The sequence below is a fragment of the Cololabis saira genome, chromosome 8 (assembly GCF_033807715.1).
Source record: "Cololabis saira isolate AMF1-May2022 chromosome 8, fColSai1.1, whole genome shotgun sequence".
In the NCBI taxonomy this organism is placed as follows: domain Eukaryota; kingdom Metazoa; phylum Chordata; class Actinopteri; order Beloniformes; family Belonidae; genus Cololabis; species Cololabis saira.
The window spans coordinates 40,236,214-40,255,801 of NC_084594.1; the positions used below are offsets into that span (position 1 = coordinate 40,236,214).

Genomic DNA, 19,588 nt, shown 5'->3' on the forward strand with positions numbered 1-19,588 from the left:
TGAGTGTAAATTATTGTAAAATTCTGCTGTATTCAAGTCCTTCTCCAGCCATCCACGTGACCTCAACACAATTTGAGTTCATAATTGCAAAATAAGATTTATTTCTCCATTCAGTTAAACTTGTGTCTTTCTTTCATTTAGGATCCTGGGGTCTAACTTTTCTCTAACCAAGTTATAAGCATACGTGGTACGCCCCCAAATCACACAACTTTATGTGTTGTTGCAGCTACTGTACGTCTCACTAAGGCAGACATGTTCAGAAGGGACACATGCTGAGCTAATCCTATACTGTATATACGTAAAAATACAATAAAGACATGGAAAAAGACGGGAGCAACAGCCATTGAGACTGCTTGAAAAAGATGTTCAGTGTAGTAGCGTTTCAGTCAGAAACTAAAGGTTGTAAATAAAAAAAAAATAAAAAAGAAAGTAAAGGTTGGTATGCCAGTTAATCTGCTCGACATGTACATGTTCCTTAAGCACTTTTGACTTTGCAGCCTCGTCATTGCAATAGAGGAACACTCTCACGTGAGTCAGTTCTCCCCTCTCAAACAGTCAGAAGTGGTGATTCAGTCAGACCTTCTTCCCTCTCATTGGGAGGATCTACTGTATTAAAACCCCTGAAATACAACTTTCTACAGGTTTGATGGAGTCAAGTCTCATCAACATCCCACAGGCCATTTCATCCACTATTATACCAGCTTCCACACACATAATAAATGCTTCACTGGTTTTTGGCAAATTTTCAAATATATTCAGAAGCTTGGCGATTGAAAGGAACTTGTGGTCGAAAAAGGATTACCGTAGTACTCGGTAAAGACCTTGGCATAACTTGACTGTGAGCTGTGAGCAGCAGTAACTGACATATCTCAGGGGTCTTCAGGTAGGAACCTTCTTTCGCCAGTGTTTCGTTTAATTAGTCCCTCAACACCTTCAGAAGGCTATACAGGGATCTCTGGCATCCCACAGTCACTCCCCTAATACCAGCTCCCTCTGCTTCCCACCAACACACCAACTTCCATTACCTAACCCACAAAACCACCTACAAAAATGGCAGCCAAAGCCAAACCAGCACTGCCACCTTCAACAGACCCAGGCTCTGTTCGTGGAAGCTCCAGGTAGTAACAGTGCCGATACTACCTTCCTTAACACCTCGCAAAAGCAAGCATAGAAATTCAAATACGGCACTCACAGTTCCTTAAATAAACTTCCTCTTCCCGGATTTCTCTTTACTGATACTAATACTTATTTTTTTATTTTGGGCCCCAGCTGAGATTTCTTTCCTAATCCAAATACACTGACTACATCTAGCTGCCTCATCTGCCATTTACTGTATTTCACCATCTTCCTCAAACTCTGCTACACATGTTCCAAAAATAATGTGACTACTGATCTTAATATCAAACCCCTATCCCACTTCTGCTGGACGAACCCTAACTTTCCATCCTGGCTACTCGGCTTCTGTCCCTAATTCTTTGTATCTAAGCTTTTTCCTTTCATATGACCCCTCCACTGAGTCTTCCCAGAGAATTGACAGCTCAAAAAAGTAAATTATTCACTGATTAACTGACCACAAGACTACGTCATGTCCTAAACCGTACAACCTATTTCCCATATTGGTATCTACGTGAATTTCCCAATCACTAGCAGTTTCTGAACCAAACTCTCGGCTATCTGATTCGTCACCTCTTTATTTCTCCCCCTCATGCAAAAACCGGATTGTTGTTTGTCTCTTAACACCTCCTGAATTTTGCTTACGCCCGGTTTCAATAGTTCCAGCTACATTTATCAGCACCTAATTGTGTCGCCATGTGTACCAGCCTTGTGAGAAGCTAATTTTACAGCCTCAAAAGACATGTTTTAATTTTGCAGTACCTGAACACAATGAGCATGATGGGTCCCCATTCTCCTAGAGTTTTAATTTCTGGGGGGTTGGTAGCACATCATACGTATGCCCTAACGGGAATCTAATATGACTCTGCTCCACAGGTCTCTCCAACCAAGCTTCATCTTCTCTACACTTTCCCAGTTTAACCACTGTCCCTGCTTAGCCTGAGCCACTGCCTTTGCACCCCTTAATATCGGCTCCCGTTCATGTACCTGTTCCATGACCAGGTTTCTTTTTTCTTTTGGACCTGCTTTGTTCCACACCGGTTTGCCTGAGGCAAGCCCCAAGCCTCCCCAGCCAAACTGAAACTTACCTACAATGCCTGCATGCCTAAAAGCTGCTCCTCCCTCCTTAACTGCCACTCTTTGGTTATATTTCCTCTTCTTGATTGGATTTAGGACCATCTCCCTAACTAGGACATCATAACTCCCAGCTAACAACAGCTATGTCCTTAACCCTGGAACACTTAAACTCCTCTGTTAAACTAGATATAGCTGCAATATTCCTTTCCCAAACAATGCTACACTACTTAGACACCAGAACACCTAACCACTTCCTTATATAGGCGCTAACTGCCCTTTCCATTGTCTCCACAGTGGATATTGGAATTTGGTACATTGTAAATGGCCACACCAACCTCGGGATTAACCCGAACTGTGAACCTCACAACTTTAGCTATCCTGAAAAACCTGAATTGTCTAATTACTCCTAGACTTGCTAGGCTTGATCTTCATGCTAGCCCACCCGAGGTTCATATTTGCCCTTTCCAGCAGCCTCTTTGTAAATGGAACTGTTGTAGTTACGTGTAACTATCAGCACCTAATTGTGCTAAGATGTTGTAGTTACGTGTAACTACAACATCTACAACATCTTACAGATGGTTCATCTTTCGTGTAGTTAAGTGTCAAATCATCCATGTGAGGCCTAAATGGTGGGAGCTGAATCCCATTCTGTTGTCTCTCTCCTTGTACAACCCATTTGGAAGCTCTGATTATCATTTCCATTGCCATTCTGAATGCCAGTGGGGAAATCATACATCCTACCATAATACCTATTTCTAACCTCTGCCAGCCTGTTGTAACACCTTCTGTATTAATACACAACCTAACACAATGTTTCACTCTCTAAAAGTATCATGGAAGGGCTCTGGAAAGCTCAGTGGGTGGAGTGGGCACCATTTACAGAGGCTATCGCCTTTGTGTAGGCAACACAGGTTTGGGTCCTGACCTGTCGATCTTTGCTGCAAAGCCCCCCCCCCCCCCCCTCTCAACCTGTTTCCTGACCACCTTTAGTATAAAGGCCCCTAGAGCCACAACAATCTTTAAAGAAAAAGTATCATAGTAGTGTCCCATGGTTCAGCATTGCCACGACTTTTATTTACAAGGGAAGCAGTTTTGAGATCACTTTCATGGATCCAGTCACTGGATCATAAACCTCATCATTGTTATGCAGATGTCACCAAATTTTGCCTCCAATCATCAGCAGATGAATACAATTTTAGCTAGAAGTCTGTCTTGCAGATATTTCCACATACAAGGAGGGAAACCACCTTTGGTTAATCCTTAACAAGAATGATCCATTGATCACCCTTACCAATCTTCCTCTCCAATTCAATATCAACGTAAAAATTACCTCTTTAACAATGACTGATTGTTGGGTTATGGTGTATCAGTCTCAAATCCCGGATCTATTTGATTCAGTATGTCACCTAACTCTTGCTATAGGCTCATGTTATCTTTCATCTTGACAACTGTAACGCCCTTCTTGCATGTATCCTTTGAGATACTGTAAAACCCTTACAGATGGTTCAGAATGCACTGGTGCAGCAGGTGTTTAATCAACCAAAAAGGACACATGTCACTCCAGTACTCATTAAACCCCACTGGCTACCCACGAGTGCCCAAATAAAATAAAATCACCAATACTGGCCTAAAAAGTGACAGCCAGGTCGCCACCTATCCATTTAAATGTAGTTATGTGGGGTTATGCTCCTTCAACTCAGGAGTCCTTTTGCACTGCTATCCTTTCAAATAAAGTCAGTTTTAGTTCAGACACTTTCTCATTTGTGGTTCTACAATAGAAAACCAAATGATCCTAAAGATTTGTCACTTTATACAACACCTATTTGCTTGACATTGCTAACATCCACAACTCATAATGTACACTTAATTTCCACCTCTGTGCCTGTTTTTTTATTTAAAATTGGGCCCTTAAATAAATTAAATAGATAATACATTTTATATATTGGGCAAATTTCTTATTCTACTGAAGCTTGGATGTTGCTGTTCACATGTAAGTGGCTTCGGATAAAAACCCCTACTATGTCACCGAATGTAAATATAATTGTAAAATCTAAAAATGTGAAAGTAACAGATCATTTCAAATATCAAAGAACCAGCTTGCTAATGATTGAATAAATGAATGAAGCTGATTGAAACAGATGAAATTTACTATAATTTAACATTGTTAATATGACGCTATATCATAAGTCATAGACATTTTTCTAGTTAATCAAGCTTTTGGTCAAGTTGATGGATTTGTAACTTTTGAGCAGGACATATCCAATCTATTACTGGGCATATGCTGAAAAGAATCCCAAATGAATCAAGAAGAATCAAATTGCTGAGTACATAGGCTGATAAGGCTACCAATAACAAATGCATAACCCTGCCTTTAAACCCAGCATTTAACAAAATTAACAAATGAATGTATGCACATGAGTCTTTTAAGTTATTGTTACCACATGGTGCACAATTGGAGTACACATGAAATCATGCCATCCAAAAACATGTATCACAGGTTATCTGGTGATTTTAAAATTGCCCATAAAAAAAAGGCGTGTAGTTGTTTATTTGTATGTGTCTCTGTGATGCTCAGGGTGTATCCTTGTCCACATGGAACTTATGGCGCTTTTCTACCACATACTCAGCCCGACTCGGCTCGCCTCCACTCGGTTTGGCGCTTTCCCACTAGGGGTCTAACATGCTTTTTCTGTAACTACTCTCCGAGGTTCTAAGCGGCTGAGTCGGCTGTATCTGACATCATCACACTACACGCCACTGATTGGTCGAGGGGATGGAGTCAGACGTCTGAGTCAGGATGTAGAAATCATCGAAAGAGCGACTTCTTGTTCAATTTATTCGACAGGCAATGGCAGCGCAAAAGTCTGTCTCATGATCCAACTCTGAGGTGCAGATGTTCATAAACCTGGTGCTGAGGAGAGAATTAAAAAGGGATCTAGACGGGCGATAAGGAACGACCAGATCTACCAGGAGCTCTTTCACTTCATAGCTGCTCACGCCTCCAGCTGACTTTTCAGCAGCGCCGAGACAAATTAAAAAAATTAAAAAGCGTTGCTGCTTGAAGATTCTCTCGCTCTCATTGTTTAACTTGATATCAAACACAAGTCACAGACCCAGCAGCACATCTATCATCTCCTCCAGGTTCTACATCTTTAGTGTTGTTGTCTTCTTCGTTTAGATACACAATCAAATACGTCACAGCAGCTTCCTCCAACCTCCTACTTCTGCTCCAGGTGCTGAATTGTTATGGAAAAGAAACCAGGCCAAGCTGAGTGGAGCCGACCTGAGATGAGTAGAGCTGAGTAGGTACTAGTGGAAAAGTGCCATTAGCCTCTAGTCGATCCCTGTAACCCTAAACAGGATTAAGCTGGTACAGAAGGAGCGTGGACCTTACCATCATTATTATATATGATCAAATAGGCTAAAATTATGAAGTCAGTTGTTCTCTCAAACTGTTCCTCGTGGTACCTGATGTGTAGGATTTAGTTTTTTCAAATAACAATGAGGTCACTATGCTAGCCTGTTACTCAAGATTGTTTTAGTGCAGTGCATTTGACCATATTGGCCTGCCAACGTGACTTTTTTGTTTACTTGCTCTTTCTTGACAGTTTAATCTCATCCTCCTTTGACTGCAGTGTTGTAAGCTTGTATTCTTTTATTAAAGCACATTGAAAAATATTCACATTAGCACCATAAATGTCTCCTGTGTAGACACTGTAAATGTAGTTTATAGCCCTGCACTAGTCTGTTTTTAGTTCTGGATGTAACTGTGGTACTTGGAAAGGTCAATATTTTGTAAGGTGGTTCTCATAAAAAGTTTGAGAACCACTGATATAGTTGTATGTGAAGGTGCGTAGATGACAGTATTCTGTCAGACGTTTGATCAATAGCCTATGTATATTTCTCTTCAATATAATTGCAGTTGTTGAGATGATTAGAAATGGCTGAGATTGCAAGAGTGTTTACAATAAAGTCAATAGTCTAGGCCACATACATTTTCATCCGTCTTGCATGTTTCTTTCACAATGGTTTCATAATGGCTCTAATGTTTTAGATGATGGCTCTGATTCTTGGAAAAAAGATGAAAGAGTGTTTCAGGCAGATCAGAGCCTGCCACATTTCCTCAGGATTCATCAAAGGTATTGTTTCAGCTGTGATGGCATTTGTTGCTTGTGCAGACTTCTATCTTTTTATTAAACATAATGCATAAAGAACATCTGCAAGTTAATACACAAATGCACGAAGCTATAACAGGGGAAACAATAATGAAATGCAACTGTTAAAATATTAAAATTAAATTGATGCTCACGGGTTAAGGGTAGTTTATCAAAAGCAGAAATGTCAAATTCTGAAGCTATCAAAATTGCATCTTATCAGTTTTGGAACTGAAGTTGGGTTTTCATACAATAATTTGGTTGTGAATAGATTTCTCATGAATTTATGAATAACAATAATTACAGCATTTCTGAGTCTGGAGATGCAGTACATTTTAGTTAATGGACTGTTTGCCACCGTCTGAGCTGTAGTCTTGCTGTCACCTGCACCTTAAGAAGCATTTTAAGGCAGATAATCACACACCATGAAAGTGTTTTTTTCTCGTCCAAAGTTTAAAATTAAGATGCTTCAATTTCTCAAAATGAATTTCCTATGTAGTCAAAGGCACCAAGTTCAGTTTTACTAATGTCATCTAAGAGGTTATTTGGCAAGTGAGATTTTCAAATAGGTTATGTAGTTCAATAGAGCCTGTAGTCTCTTCAGGACTTCTAGGCATTCAGCCCGTCTGCTGCTGTCTGCAGGCAGTGTATTAATAGGGGTTGTATTGCCTTTTTTAAGTAGAAGGTGCTTGACCTTCTCAAGCGCTTCCATTATAATCTGTAGCAACACGGATCATCTCCATTTCTGAATCACCAAATATGTGACCAACCTTGCAGTTTGCTCAGAAGCCACGAGTGTGCACATACCAGGATTAGTTACACTTGGCTTGACATCATATCATCTTCTGATCTTTGCCTCACATTCAGGCAATGGGATGAGCGTGGATTAAATCAGTAGCAAAAGCCTTGCTTTAGGAGACATCCGGCCTTGAGGTTTGCTGTTCATAATCATTTTTTATTAAGATTCCCTTTTGTACAAAATCAAGCGGAAGTAACTGAAGCTATGTTTGTATTTCAAATTTGTGTTAAATCTGTCTGTATTCCATGCTCAAACAACCTTAACACCTTTTGCATCACCTTATTGAACCTTATTTCATCACCTTCGACACATTTTTTTTTAACCTGTCACTGCAAACAAATGAAATCGCTTCTGTTAGGAAATCTGCTTTTCCTCTCCCTTTACTCAAGGGAGATGATCTTGCAAACGTCAGTAATTCTAGGCCCATATCAAAGCTGTTTGTTTTTGAATCACTGATAAATGAAAAAAAAATGTTGACTATCAATATCCTTGCGCAGTTTGCACTGCTTTTTTCTTCCTTGGGTGTCATTTTCAACTCCTGTTTCAGGCGACGTTTTGCATAATTTCCTTGTTACATTTTGTGTATGTTTTTTTTTTTTTACAAAATTACCTGAAAGAGTTGTTGAGTGTTTGAGTCATTTTCAGATGTGACCCCTTGAAGCTGACCGGTTAAGTAATTTGTAGACAATAACGACCTTGGGACTCCAAATTAAAAAACAGAAGTTGTATAGTTTGAACAGCAAAGATATCTGCTGACACTGAACGCTGTGTGGATATGACAGATATAGGGAGTGTGAGATTGGAGCAGGTTCACCGTAAGGTTGATTGTTCTTTCTGTAGATATGCGCTTACCTCCACAGGAAAACGCCGGCCATCAATACCATGCTCAGAGCCCTCAGATCCATTGCTTGGACCCCAATGAAACTCGACTTTGTCAGCCTTAAATCTCCCTGGTAGGCCTGCTCCCCGGACAAAATAATCATCTTTTAACGTAATGGCCACTGGAATGAAGAGCACATAAGAAAACAGAGAAAAACTGTGTGAGAGGTTTGTGATACATCAGTGAACATATTTTTCAATTAATTAAAAAAAAATCCTTTCCAAGTAGCAGAAAGACACAAGTTTCAAACATCACCTGTAATATGACAAAAATGTGGACAAAGACAAATGCACAGGATCAAACTTTTGTATCTATCTATTCAAAGCTTAAACAAGTAAATATTCTGGGGACATCTGGTAGGTCTGTATTTATCTTTTAGATTTGCTCACAGGAAGACATTTTCACAACAGACTATTTGTGTTATTTTTCACCAGACTCTTAGGCAAGTTCTCAAATGAGGGTCTAATTTGCCAAGCCAAATTGCTTTCTTTAGCAGCTGAAAATTGCCTTTGCAAGGTCCTTTTGTAATTCCATCACAACTTGGTGAAACATGTGAGAATTACTATGGGTCCTTTTCAAACTCACAAATGGTTCATTAAGCATACCCATGTTCCTCAACAAGGGCAGCACTCCCTTCACCAGCTTTAGCCAATTCCAATCACATTTTTTTAGATACTTAAATGATGAGTGGATCATGTCCTCATCAAATTTTGGACAAGACTGAAGTCATAAATTATCACTGACTACCTGTAACCAGAAGTCAAATCGACGAGTGTGTTTATTAAGGAAAAAAAAGCAAAATAACTGAAAATGCACATGTAAATTTGGCATTATGTGGTTTCCAAACCTCCACTGAGTTGAATAATTCTGTATCCTCTCTATTAGCAGCTGGTTCATTCGTGCTGAAAGCTGTAAGTCTCTTTAGAAAGTATGTGCATGTCAAGGTTTTAATCATGATTTTAGAACCATATATGGAAACTTGGGGGGTGTGGAGGTTGCCGACATCCTTTAACAAATGAAAAAAAAAATGTCTTTACTTAATCAGTTATTAGCATAATTTCAAAACTAAGTCACACATGATGGCCCCTTTCTGGGGATATTTAATGATGAGGATCGTGCTACCTTGGGATCGCCACACTGGGTGGATCCCATCTGTGAACGGCTGGTTCATTTATGCTGCTAGGCGCTAATGGAGTCCAGTGAGTTTCTTTAGTCAGTAGTGTGGATCATGTCCAGACCTGGTGCTGTCCAACTCTTCAGACCTGAGAGACCTTAGCCAGTTGCAGATTACGGTTCTGTAATATGCTGATTTATGAAGTCCATGGCTCTGAGGACGAGGAGCTCGCAGCCATCCTCTTCTAGTCATCAACAAATCCCACCCATGACTCAACACCCTCCGTCAGTTCTCTTTCTATTAGTCCTGACCCGCAATCAAGACCCTCAGAGGTCAATTATTTGTGGAGCCAACTTAACGCACTATGCCATGTCAGTCAATGTAAAAAGGGAAGGTGACACACTAAAGTGTTAAATGTGGGGTATCCACCAACGTAAAAGGGGCTCTAGCTTCCAGTCTGACTTTCTCAGGTGGAAAAGGCTGTGAGTCTTGTGTTGGCAGTTTCCAGTCCCTCAGGTAGAGAGTTTATTATATTTATAAATAGACCAGAAGTTTAAAGTACAAGGTGCACATATTGAATTGAGATTATTGTATGTGATGCTAGCAATGCTATCGGTGTTACCAAATTACTTTTTTCTCACGGTGTCATGCATTGTTGGTATTTGTCACGCTATCATAAGTAATGATGACAAAGTGTTGATTGACATTTAGCCCCAAAACAAGATTGTTAAGGGGACAGTGCAATGGTAATATATGTGGTCATGCACGTGAAAACCTGCACTCGAAACACTCAATACTTCCTTGAATAAGTTACTGCTTTGAAAATGTTTACCACCTGTGACAGCCTTTTTATGTGGATCTTTGAGTCAATACTCTTGTAAAACAGCCAAGGTCAAAATTTGAAATGGGCTTTGTGTCACCTGGTTCATCCTTTGACAAATCTTTGTGATTCTTTCATGTCCAAGGGCCTTTTTCGGAGTTCTGAGTGAGAAGAAACTGAGGTAACTCATACTCGGCATCTGTTACCGCTGTAACCAACTCTGTGAACTAAACCTGGTCAGGAGCAGGTTTACTTCCATTCTGTCTTATCGGTTTCATCAGAGAATGAATCATATAATCTTATTCAGACACTTGTGACACAGGGAAGCATTTGGAATGGAGTTCCCAAGTTTTTAAAAATGTAAGGAAACTGCTCTTGGAACCGAGGCTGTGGCCTTCCTTTAAGAGAATTATATATTTAACAAATAGTTTTTAATTAGTGAATAACCCCCCTACGTGAACCACCACCTTATTGTGGTGGAGGGATTTGTGTTGCCAGAATGATCCTAGGAGCTATGTTGCCTGGTAGGGTCTCCCTTGGCAAACAGTTCCTAGGTGACGGGCCAGACTAAGAGCAGTTAACAGGCTTGACACGAAGAAGAAGAAATCAAGGACCGTTACATCGCACGGATTGGCATCACCAGGGCCCCTCCCTGAAGCCAGGCCTGGGGTTGGGGCTCGAAGGCGAGCGCCTGGTAGGCGGGTCTTTGCCTGTGGGACCCGGTCGGGCTCAGCCCGAAACGGCGATGTGGGCCTGCGTTCCCGTAGACCCACCACCCGCAGGAAGGACTATGACAGTGCTATGTGGTTTGGGTAGCAGATGTGGCAGGGTGCCTCGGCGACCCAATCCCTGGACCAAAACCTTTGCAGTAGGGAATGTCACCTCGCTGGGGGGCAAGGAGCTGGAGCTTGTGCGTGAGGTTGAAAGATACCGGCTAGAGATAGTCGGGCTCACCTCCACACATAGCTTGGGCTCTGGAACCCAGATCCTTGAAAGGGGCTGGACCCTCCACTACTCTGGAGTTGCCCAGGGTGAGAGGCGGCGGGCTGGTGTGGGCTTGTTTATAGCCCCCCAGCTCAGCCGCAATGTGTCTGAGTTTACCCCGGTGAACGTGAGGGTCGCTTGCCTGTGTCTTAGGATCGGGAAAAGGTCTCTCACTGTTGTTTGTGCCCACGGGCCAAACAGCAGTACGGAGTACTTGGAGTCCCTGGGAGGGGTACTGGATAGTGCTCCAACTGGGGACTGTTCTACTGAGGGACTTCAGCGCTCACATGGGCAATGCCAGGGACACCTAGAGAGGAGTGATTGGGGGGAACGGCCTCCGTGATCTGAACCCGAGTGGTGCTCTGTTGTTGGACTTCTGTGCTAGTCACAGTTTGTCCATAACGAACACCATGTTCAAGCATAAGGGTGTCCATCAGTGCACGTGGCACTAGGACACCGGAAGTCAATGATCGACTTTGTTGTCGTTTCATCTGACCTTCGGCCGCATATCTTAGACACTTGGGTGAAGAGTGGGGCTGAGCTGTCAACTGATCACCACCTGGTGGTGAGTTGGATGCGCTGGCAGAGGAGGAAGTTGGACAGACCGGGCAGACCCAAACGTATTATGAGGGTCTGTTGGGAACGTCTGGCTGAGCCCTCTGTCAGGGACGCCTTCAACTCTCATCTCCAAGAGAACTTCTCACAGATTCTGAGGGAGGCTGGGGACATTCAAGTATCTCGGAGTCTTGTTCACAAGTGAGGGAAAGATGGAACGGAAGATTGACAGACGGATTGGTGCAGCATCCGCAGTATATGGTCAGTGTACCGGACCGTCGTGGTGAAGAAGGAGCTGAGTCGAAAGGCGAAGCTTTCGATTTACTGGCCAATCTACGCACCTACCCTCACCTATGGTCATGAACTCTGGGTAATGACCGAAAGGATAAGATCACAGATACAAGCAGCCGAGATGAGTTTCTTCCGCAGGGTGGCTGGATGCTCCCTTAGAGATAGGGTGAGAAGCTCGGTCACCTGGGAGGAGCTCGGAGTCGAGCCGCTGCTCATTCAAATTGAGTAGAGTCAGCTGAGGTGGGTTGGGCATCTGTATCAGATGGATCCTGGACGCCTTCCTAGAAAGGTGTTCCAGGCATGTCCCTCCGGAGGAGACCCCGGGGAAGACCCAGGACACGCTGGAGAGACTATGTCTGTCGGCTGGCCTGGGAACGTCTCGGACTCCCCTCGGAAGAGCTGGAGGAATGTCTGGGGTGAAGGAAGTCTGGGCATCTCTGTTGAGGCTGCTGCCCCGGCGTCCCAGTTCCGGATAAGCGGTGGAAAATGGATGGATGGATGGACACTGCATAACACAATTAAATAGTTTGGATAAATTGAAACACATGTTTGGTCAATCAAAACCATTCCAGGTTTGTTGTAGAGGATTACTGCTGTGTGTAGGAAGGATCTCCTGTAGCGGTCCGTGTTGCAGTGGAACTGAAAAAGCCTCTGATCAGCTGCAACACAGACCGCTACAGGAGATGTTTCCTTCCCACAGCAATAAATCACAGCCCATCGGAGGCAACGTAGGGTTCATGGGATTGCCCAAGAACCCGATGACATATGAACTAGAACCAAAACGGTCTTTTCGGTTGGCAGACAACTGAACTCACTGAGCCACAACCGCTCTTATTTATTCGTAATGAATGAGGTATCCAGAGTTTGCATTGTCTTACTGGAGATGCAATGTCTTCCCAAGCCCTCCCCCCAAAAAAATAATAAAAATAAATAAAAAATAAAAAATTATAAATTATATCAAATTAATAAAAATAAAATAAATCTGTGCAAATCTGTGATTATAGTTGCACATAAAATCCTCTTCTTACTAAAATTGAATTCTGGGTTCACAACCACCACCTTAAATTTGGATTTGATTGTAAGAACATGTGTAATGGATACTCATTAACTAGCATAAATACACTCTCACGGACCAAAGCATTAGGAAGGAGGTGGACAGAGGTTTCTTCAACCTGCATGTCTACCTGGAGCACGTTAAAACCATGGCGTTCATTAAGAGAGAGAAGGAGAGAGGAAGATCATTTTTTCTGACTTTGCCACATGTAATTTCAACTCAATTGGACCAAGGAAAAAATATGTTATTTTCCCCTGTTTGTAGGCTACAGGTGTGACAGAGTGCCACGGCAAAAACCTGGAAAGAGATGACAAATACAGGTAATAACTTGTCACCTTTCAAATGAAACCTTCAAGAGGTGAAGTGAAAGCAGTTTGATGTGAAAGTAAGTTACAAAAAAAAAAAAGTTGCTATTCATGGACAAAACTCTCTGAAAGTCTATCATGAAACTCCCATTTCATGGCCATGTTGTGCAGGGCACAGGAAGCCAATACTATTATACTTCTCCTGTTTAAAAGGAGATGTGTTCAAGGTATATGCCTATTGTGAGAGCAACAGTTTATATAAGGCATCAACATTGTAAACTCTGATAATGACAGAAATGTTGATGTGCACTCCACATTTAAACAAGCTCTACTTGGTGATCAGAAGTATGAGTAGATTCTTTATTATCTTGCATGGGACACATCTGGTGATCTTGCAAAGTTCTTGTCACCTGGTGCTAGACAGATCCAGCTCAATTCCAGTTCTTCTGACTTTTGAAGATGTCAGAAAGTCAGAAAGCAAGGGGATTATATTAATGTTGAACAGTCCACCTTCAGAAGTTGTTATTGCCTCACAATGGCGAGAGAGACCAAATAGGTTCAATACCTTTTAACTTAAATACAACAAAAAGTAATATTAATATCCTTGTTAGCAGAGTTTGGATAGGATTCATATTCATTGAATAACATTCATATTTTCACAAAACCTGAAATCATGAATTTATGTAGATGTGTTATCTGTTAAAATGCACTTTTTTCATCCAGTACATGAAAGGACATAAAACTCTCCAGTACCCAACCCACAGCTTTTCTCTGGGCCCCAATCAAAATGCTGTCATCAGTGACAGCAACCACCTATACGTCTCAAAAGCCTTTCAATTCTACTTTTTCACGGTTGGGAGGATCATCCATCTTAGTGACAACCTGGAATTGTGAGAAATACCTTTGGCTGACAAGCTGGGTCTTCAAAACTCTCAAAGGAAGCAGATGTAGATAGTAGGGTGCTGAATTCTACCAGCAGTGACACCTGCCATGGCAACTGCGCGAACACGGATGATGCATATTCAAATGGAAAAATTAAATCTGTACTCTTCATCAAACATGACTTGTTGCATATTGCACCTGTCTTGTTCAATAATCACATGCAGGTAAGTAAGGCAGCAGATGTTTGGCATGAAATGGCGCCATGATGACTTAGAGAATTCATGCGTTAGATTTTCATTTTCTAGACAGTGCAAAAGCATTACAGTGAAAAAACATTCATGGACATATTTAACATTATAGGGAAAAAAGTAATATAAAAAAACTTGTATTTGTTTTGTTTCTTTTACTGAAATGAATTTCTCTAATGTGAATAATTTGATGAACAGGATTAACAGTACCAGTCAGTTTATGCATATATCTTAACATTTTTAGAACAAATATCCACAATAATAATACAAATACTAATAATACTACTAATAATAATTAATAATAATAATAATAATGCCTTTTGGAGGTATTGGTGTGCATTGACTTTCTAGTGTTCCTCTCCCTCAGCTCCTTGTTCAGAACAAACACTGAACAAGTGCTTTGAGAGGTCAGCAAACCTAAAAAATAACTACATAAATGCAGTTCATTTAACATTTATTAATTCTCTCTCCCTTTCATCTGTCCAAACCACGTCAGTCCAGTTTCTCGTAAGTTCTCCTCAAGAAGTCCAACCATGGGCCGCTGGGTGGCACAGTGGTTAAAGCAAGCGGCCCGTCTACTGAGGCTAGAGTACCCCTGCAGCGGTCACAGGTTCATGACACCTTTATTCTATAATGGTGTGTTTTTTTTTTTAAGGAGACTTTTTTATTTTAATTTCAGTTTCTTACTTTCAAAAGGGGTGTGGTTGTCTATGCGCCTAAAACATTTCAGCAAATCCTTGTGAAGGACAGGAAAACCAAAAGAAAACAGAAAACTCCTGTAAAAAAAAAAGGAAAAGGAAGAATGACACAGCAAATCTTTGGGCAGACTGAATGGTCCATGGATGTTTCAGATTCCAGGGGAAAAAAAATAAAGCAAAATAAAATATTTGAGAGGAAACCATCTCACACTTATTGAGAGAGGCTGCCAACTGCCTTGATGGGTGACAGCGTGGCACACAGCTCCACTGATGCCAAATTAGCCACACCAAGCCCAACAGCCCCTGTCCACCACCAGTGTTGCCAACTCTACCACCATGCCGACTATAGGACAGTGCAGCATTGAATAATTGTTGTAATTAAGTTAGTTAGAATTCCATATCCATAATTATCAATTATTATTCAATGGCGCTGGGCCAGAACAGGCTCAGCCAGTGGCTGCTTTGCGGGTGTGCGATTTATTTGCCATCTGGACGCGGTGGGGTGGTGAACATCTCTTGCTCTGGCTGGAACTGAGAGGGACTGCCACATAAAACATGGGTCACCTGAGAAAAACCTATTTTATAAATGTAAACAGTGACAATGTTTTAGAGGAAATCTGTAAGGGGGCCAATGATTATTTTTAAGAATATTGTGTCTGTGTGCTATGACTAAATGAGCAGAACAACAACAGCATGAAGAAAATGCAGAAAATGCAGAAAATGCCTGTGCACCCAAACCCGCCCCAGGGCTCACACTGGGGCTCCCGTTGTGGGGTGGGGATCCCTCTGTAGATTGTGGGGGGTGGAAACGCGTGTATGAACAGAAACAAGTACATGTGTATATGTATGTATAATGTGTGTAGAAATATCTCTGAGTGGGAATATTTGTAATGATTATGATTGCACACGGGTGGATATTAATTCACATCGTAAATAATGTTTGCTTTTGCGTATATATGAATACAGGGACTCAGGGTAAATAACTCAGGTGATTAATACTCAGGTATACCATAATTTATATTTCCTAAGTTAAATTCTTACTATAAATTTGTGCAACCCTTAACTATGTCAATTTTTTCTTTTCTTTCTTATTTAAAGGAGCATGAGGCAGGATTGAGGCAGGATTTATGAAAAAAATTAGTATACGTTTTAAGTTTTCTAGTAATAATGTCAGATGAAGCGTTCCAAACCCAAAAGAATGAGCCCTCTAGCGTATCTCTCCTTTGCCTTGAACAGGCTGTGTGCTGCAAAATGTGCTGCAATTCGGACTCCGAATTTCCCGCGCTCGGTGGCGGATGTGACGTCACATGACGCTGCATGCACGTTCTCCCCGTTCTGGCTTCACTGTTGGCTGCAGTACCCCCGACGGCCGTCGTGGCGAATGGTGGCGCTAGAGTCTAATTTCTTAATAGGAGCCTCATGCTCCTTTAATAGTGAGAGTCCAACTGAAAAAACACCATTGAGTTAAAGGGGTAGGAGTTAATACAGGTAAGTGTTTTACTTCTTCCTACTCCTTTTTTGAGCATACATTATCTATTCTGTCTTTTTCTAATTCAGGGTTACGGGGTCTGCTGGAGCCTATCCCAGCTCTCTTCAGGTGAAAGACAGGGGTGCGTTCTGGACAGGTCTCTACTGGAGAGCAAATATTTCCATCTATCGTACAATAGCCATCACTGTTTTGTCAGTAATTTAAAATGTATGTAACTTTGTAACAAAGAAGGTGTTATTGGGCAAAGGGTGTCTATTAAATTCTGTTCATCGAATGTTGGTTATTAAATTTTGATTGGTAGGAAATAAAAAAAAAGGATTTTTTTGATAAAGCCTAAATATTTATGAAAACAAAACAAAACAAGAAAACTCTCCTTAATTAATAGTAATCTCTCAGCAGCATACAGGTCTCAGCAGGTTAATAGTAAACACATGATTGATTGATATCTTTTATTTTGAACATAAGCACATAGTAGTAGATGAGAATTCATAAATATAATAGCAAATTTTATCATTTTTTATATATCTGAAACATTGATATATTATTTGTAATAAAAACTACTACGACTACTACTACTACTACTACTGCCATTTAGCAGACGCTTTTATCCAAAGCAACTTACATCTGAGAGAACAACACTAGCGCAAAATCACAGGAGGGTACAGCTGGATAAGTGCTGGTCAGACTGCTATGACACAGGTGCTACCACGCCAGTGCCAGTGCGATAAAATAGAACTTCATGATATGCAGTGAAATGCAAATAACATTTACAACAGAGGCAGAACCTGGGAATTGGATGCATTCCAGGTGCTGAATAAATGAAATGTGCGTCATTTTAACATTCATCTGTTTTCACCTTTATGTTTTTTTGGACATTTTACATGGGGTTAATTCCTATGACAAGAACCTAAATAACATAAAGTTGCTAAAAGATTCATTATTAATAATAACAAAAACAGATGCATCATTGTTCATGTACCTGTTTTTCCTGTGTTCTTCATTGATGTTTTATTGGAGGATTCGGTGGCAAATCCCTCTAGTGTCAGTTCCTGATACTCTGTTGAGACTTTGGCATCCTGGTCCACGATGTTGATGGGTGACTGGTTTTTGTCTTTACATTCTGGGTAGGCAGATGCCCAGCCCTCATCTGGCCCATATGTACCTGTAAAAGACAGGAAATGCAATGCAGCTTTATTTCCAACAAGATACAAAAACACCAGAGGAAAAAAGGAGAAACATTTCACACCATCTCATGTTTCCTATAGACAGCTGACAGAGACCGCTGTGTTGTTCCCAGATATCCTTGTGTGAAACATTGAAATTCTTTTTTTGGATTTGCACTGCTGATCTCCTTAACTCAACTTCAGAACACCTCTGCTGCCAGCATCAATCACAGTGCACAGTTGGACAATAAACATCCAGAGTGAATGCCCGGGGCAGTCCCTTTGTGCAGAGGCTGGAGGAGAAAGATCATCAGAGGTCATGCCTGAGATGCCCCAAAGCTTTTCTTCAACATCCAAGTCTTCCTCAAAGAGCAAGGCTGCTGCTGCTGGGTACCCTGGAGGCAGCATGTTCCCAAAGCCCCTCTAAACTGTATCTTTGAGCTGTATTAAGGTCCACAATTTCAGTTCGGAAGATGGATACTAAAATGTAGGTATCACTTTTTGGGAACCATCATTTTATTGAATATCAGTTAGGGTAAATACACATTTTAGGCCAGCTTTACATCAGCAATAGTATGGCACGTGGAGCAAGTGTGTCTTCTTGGCCAGAAATGTGCTTTTGAGAAATGTGAGTTTGGTGAAATCGTTGACAATCATGACATGAAAAGTGAAGGCTCAAAAGCTGAACTGTTGGAACTTGAGACCAGGATATTACATTTCAGTGAAATACGAGCTCTACCTGCTTATTCCTATTTAGGGTCACAGGGGTCTGCTGGAGTCTATTTCAGCTCTCTTTGAACAAAAGACAGGGGTACACCCTGAACAGGTAGTCAAGTGGTTTTTATCATGAATGATAATACTACTACACATATTACTAAAAAGTCCCTTGTAAATACATGTATATAAATAATTATGTTGTGTGGGGACGCTGGCTCAATGACGGATAAAGCTATTTCATTTCATAAATGAATCTATTTTAACCGGAAAGTAAATACATCTATAAAACAAATCTACAACCAATGTGCACACGCCGATCTATGTATATATACATACCTATACATGCACACGCATAACCATACGCATAACTTAATCCAACATAATCCTGTTTAACATTTCTGAAAAGGGTTGGAAGAAGTAAAATGTATTTAATCCTACCCTTTCTCCAATATTCAACAATTACACTTTATATCCATCTGATTCTTATAAATGTATGAAAAAAAAATAAATAGAAAAAAACAATTACTCAAGCATACTACCCAAGCACACAAGCATTACTACCAAATGCCACTTGATTGTTTGGAAAAATAGCTCTTAATTCATGACTCGGATTTTGATAGAGCTGTTACAGAACATAGTCTCTTACATGAGAATCCACCCCACATATCTCAGGGTATTTCCATGTTGTCAAAGAACTCCTTCAAGCATTCACCTTTTCTTCTACATTTATCGTGTCTGAGTTTTCCAAAAGCTGGAAGTGGGCTTCCTCAAGGAATATTGCACCAGTTATTAGTACAGAACTTTACACCAGACTGAAACCAGCATTTATGCAATGTGACTGAAATAAGGAGAGATGTTTTGCATTTTGCATTTACATTAATACACTGAAACAGCCACCTTATTGCCTACTTGAATTGTTTGTCACGGTTTGGTCAGTTCCTGTTTGCCCTGATCGTCTGCACTTGTGTCTCGTTAATCCTTCTGTGTATATCTGGTCTTGTCTTTCCCTTGCTCTGTGCTGGTCCATACTGTTTCCACCCTCTGTGTGTCCTGTCAGGTGTTTGGATTCTTGCTCTTGTGTTTTTTGTTAACCCTGCTCCCCACATTTTTGGTTTATTTTTTGTCAATAAATCACATTTTTTGGAACCCCTGCCTCCTGTGTCTCTGGTGCGCTTGGGTCCTCATCTACCAACTCGTGATATTGTTAACTAAAAGAAGGAAACGTGATGTTTGCCTCAGAGTGAC

General features: G+C 41.1%; 1 protein-coding gene across 1 annotated transcript in view; it reads right to left on the reverse strand.

Moving 5' to 3' along the window:
• The window catches only part of LOC133449557 (receptor-type tyrosine-protein phosphatase gamma-like), a 448,089-nt gene that overhangs the window by 148,993 nt on the left and 279,508 nt on the right, over positions 1-19,588 (reverse strand). Inside the window, exons 3-4 of the mRNA XM_061728722.1 lie at positions 17,443-17,625; positions 7,996-8,144 (exon numbers count right to left, since the gene is read on the reverse strand). Of these exons, the coding sequence (XP_061584706.1) occupies positions 7,996-8,144; positions 17,443-17,625 (332 nt within the window). The remainder of the gene's footprint in view (positions 1-7,995; positions 8,145-17,442; positions 17,626-19,588) is intronic.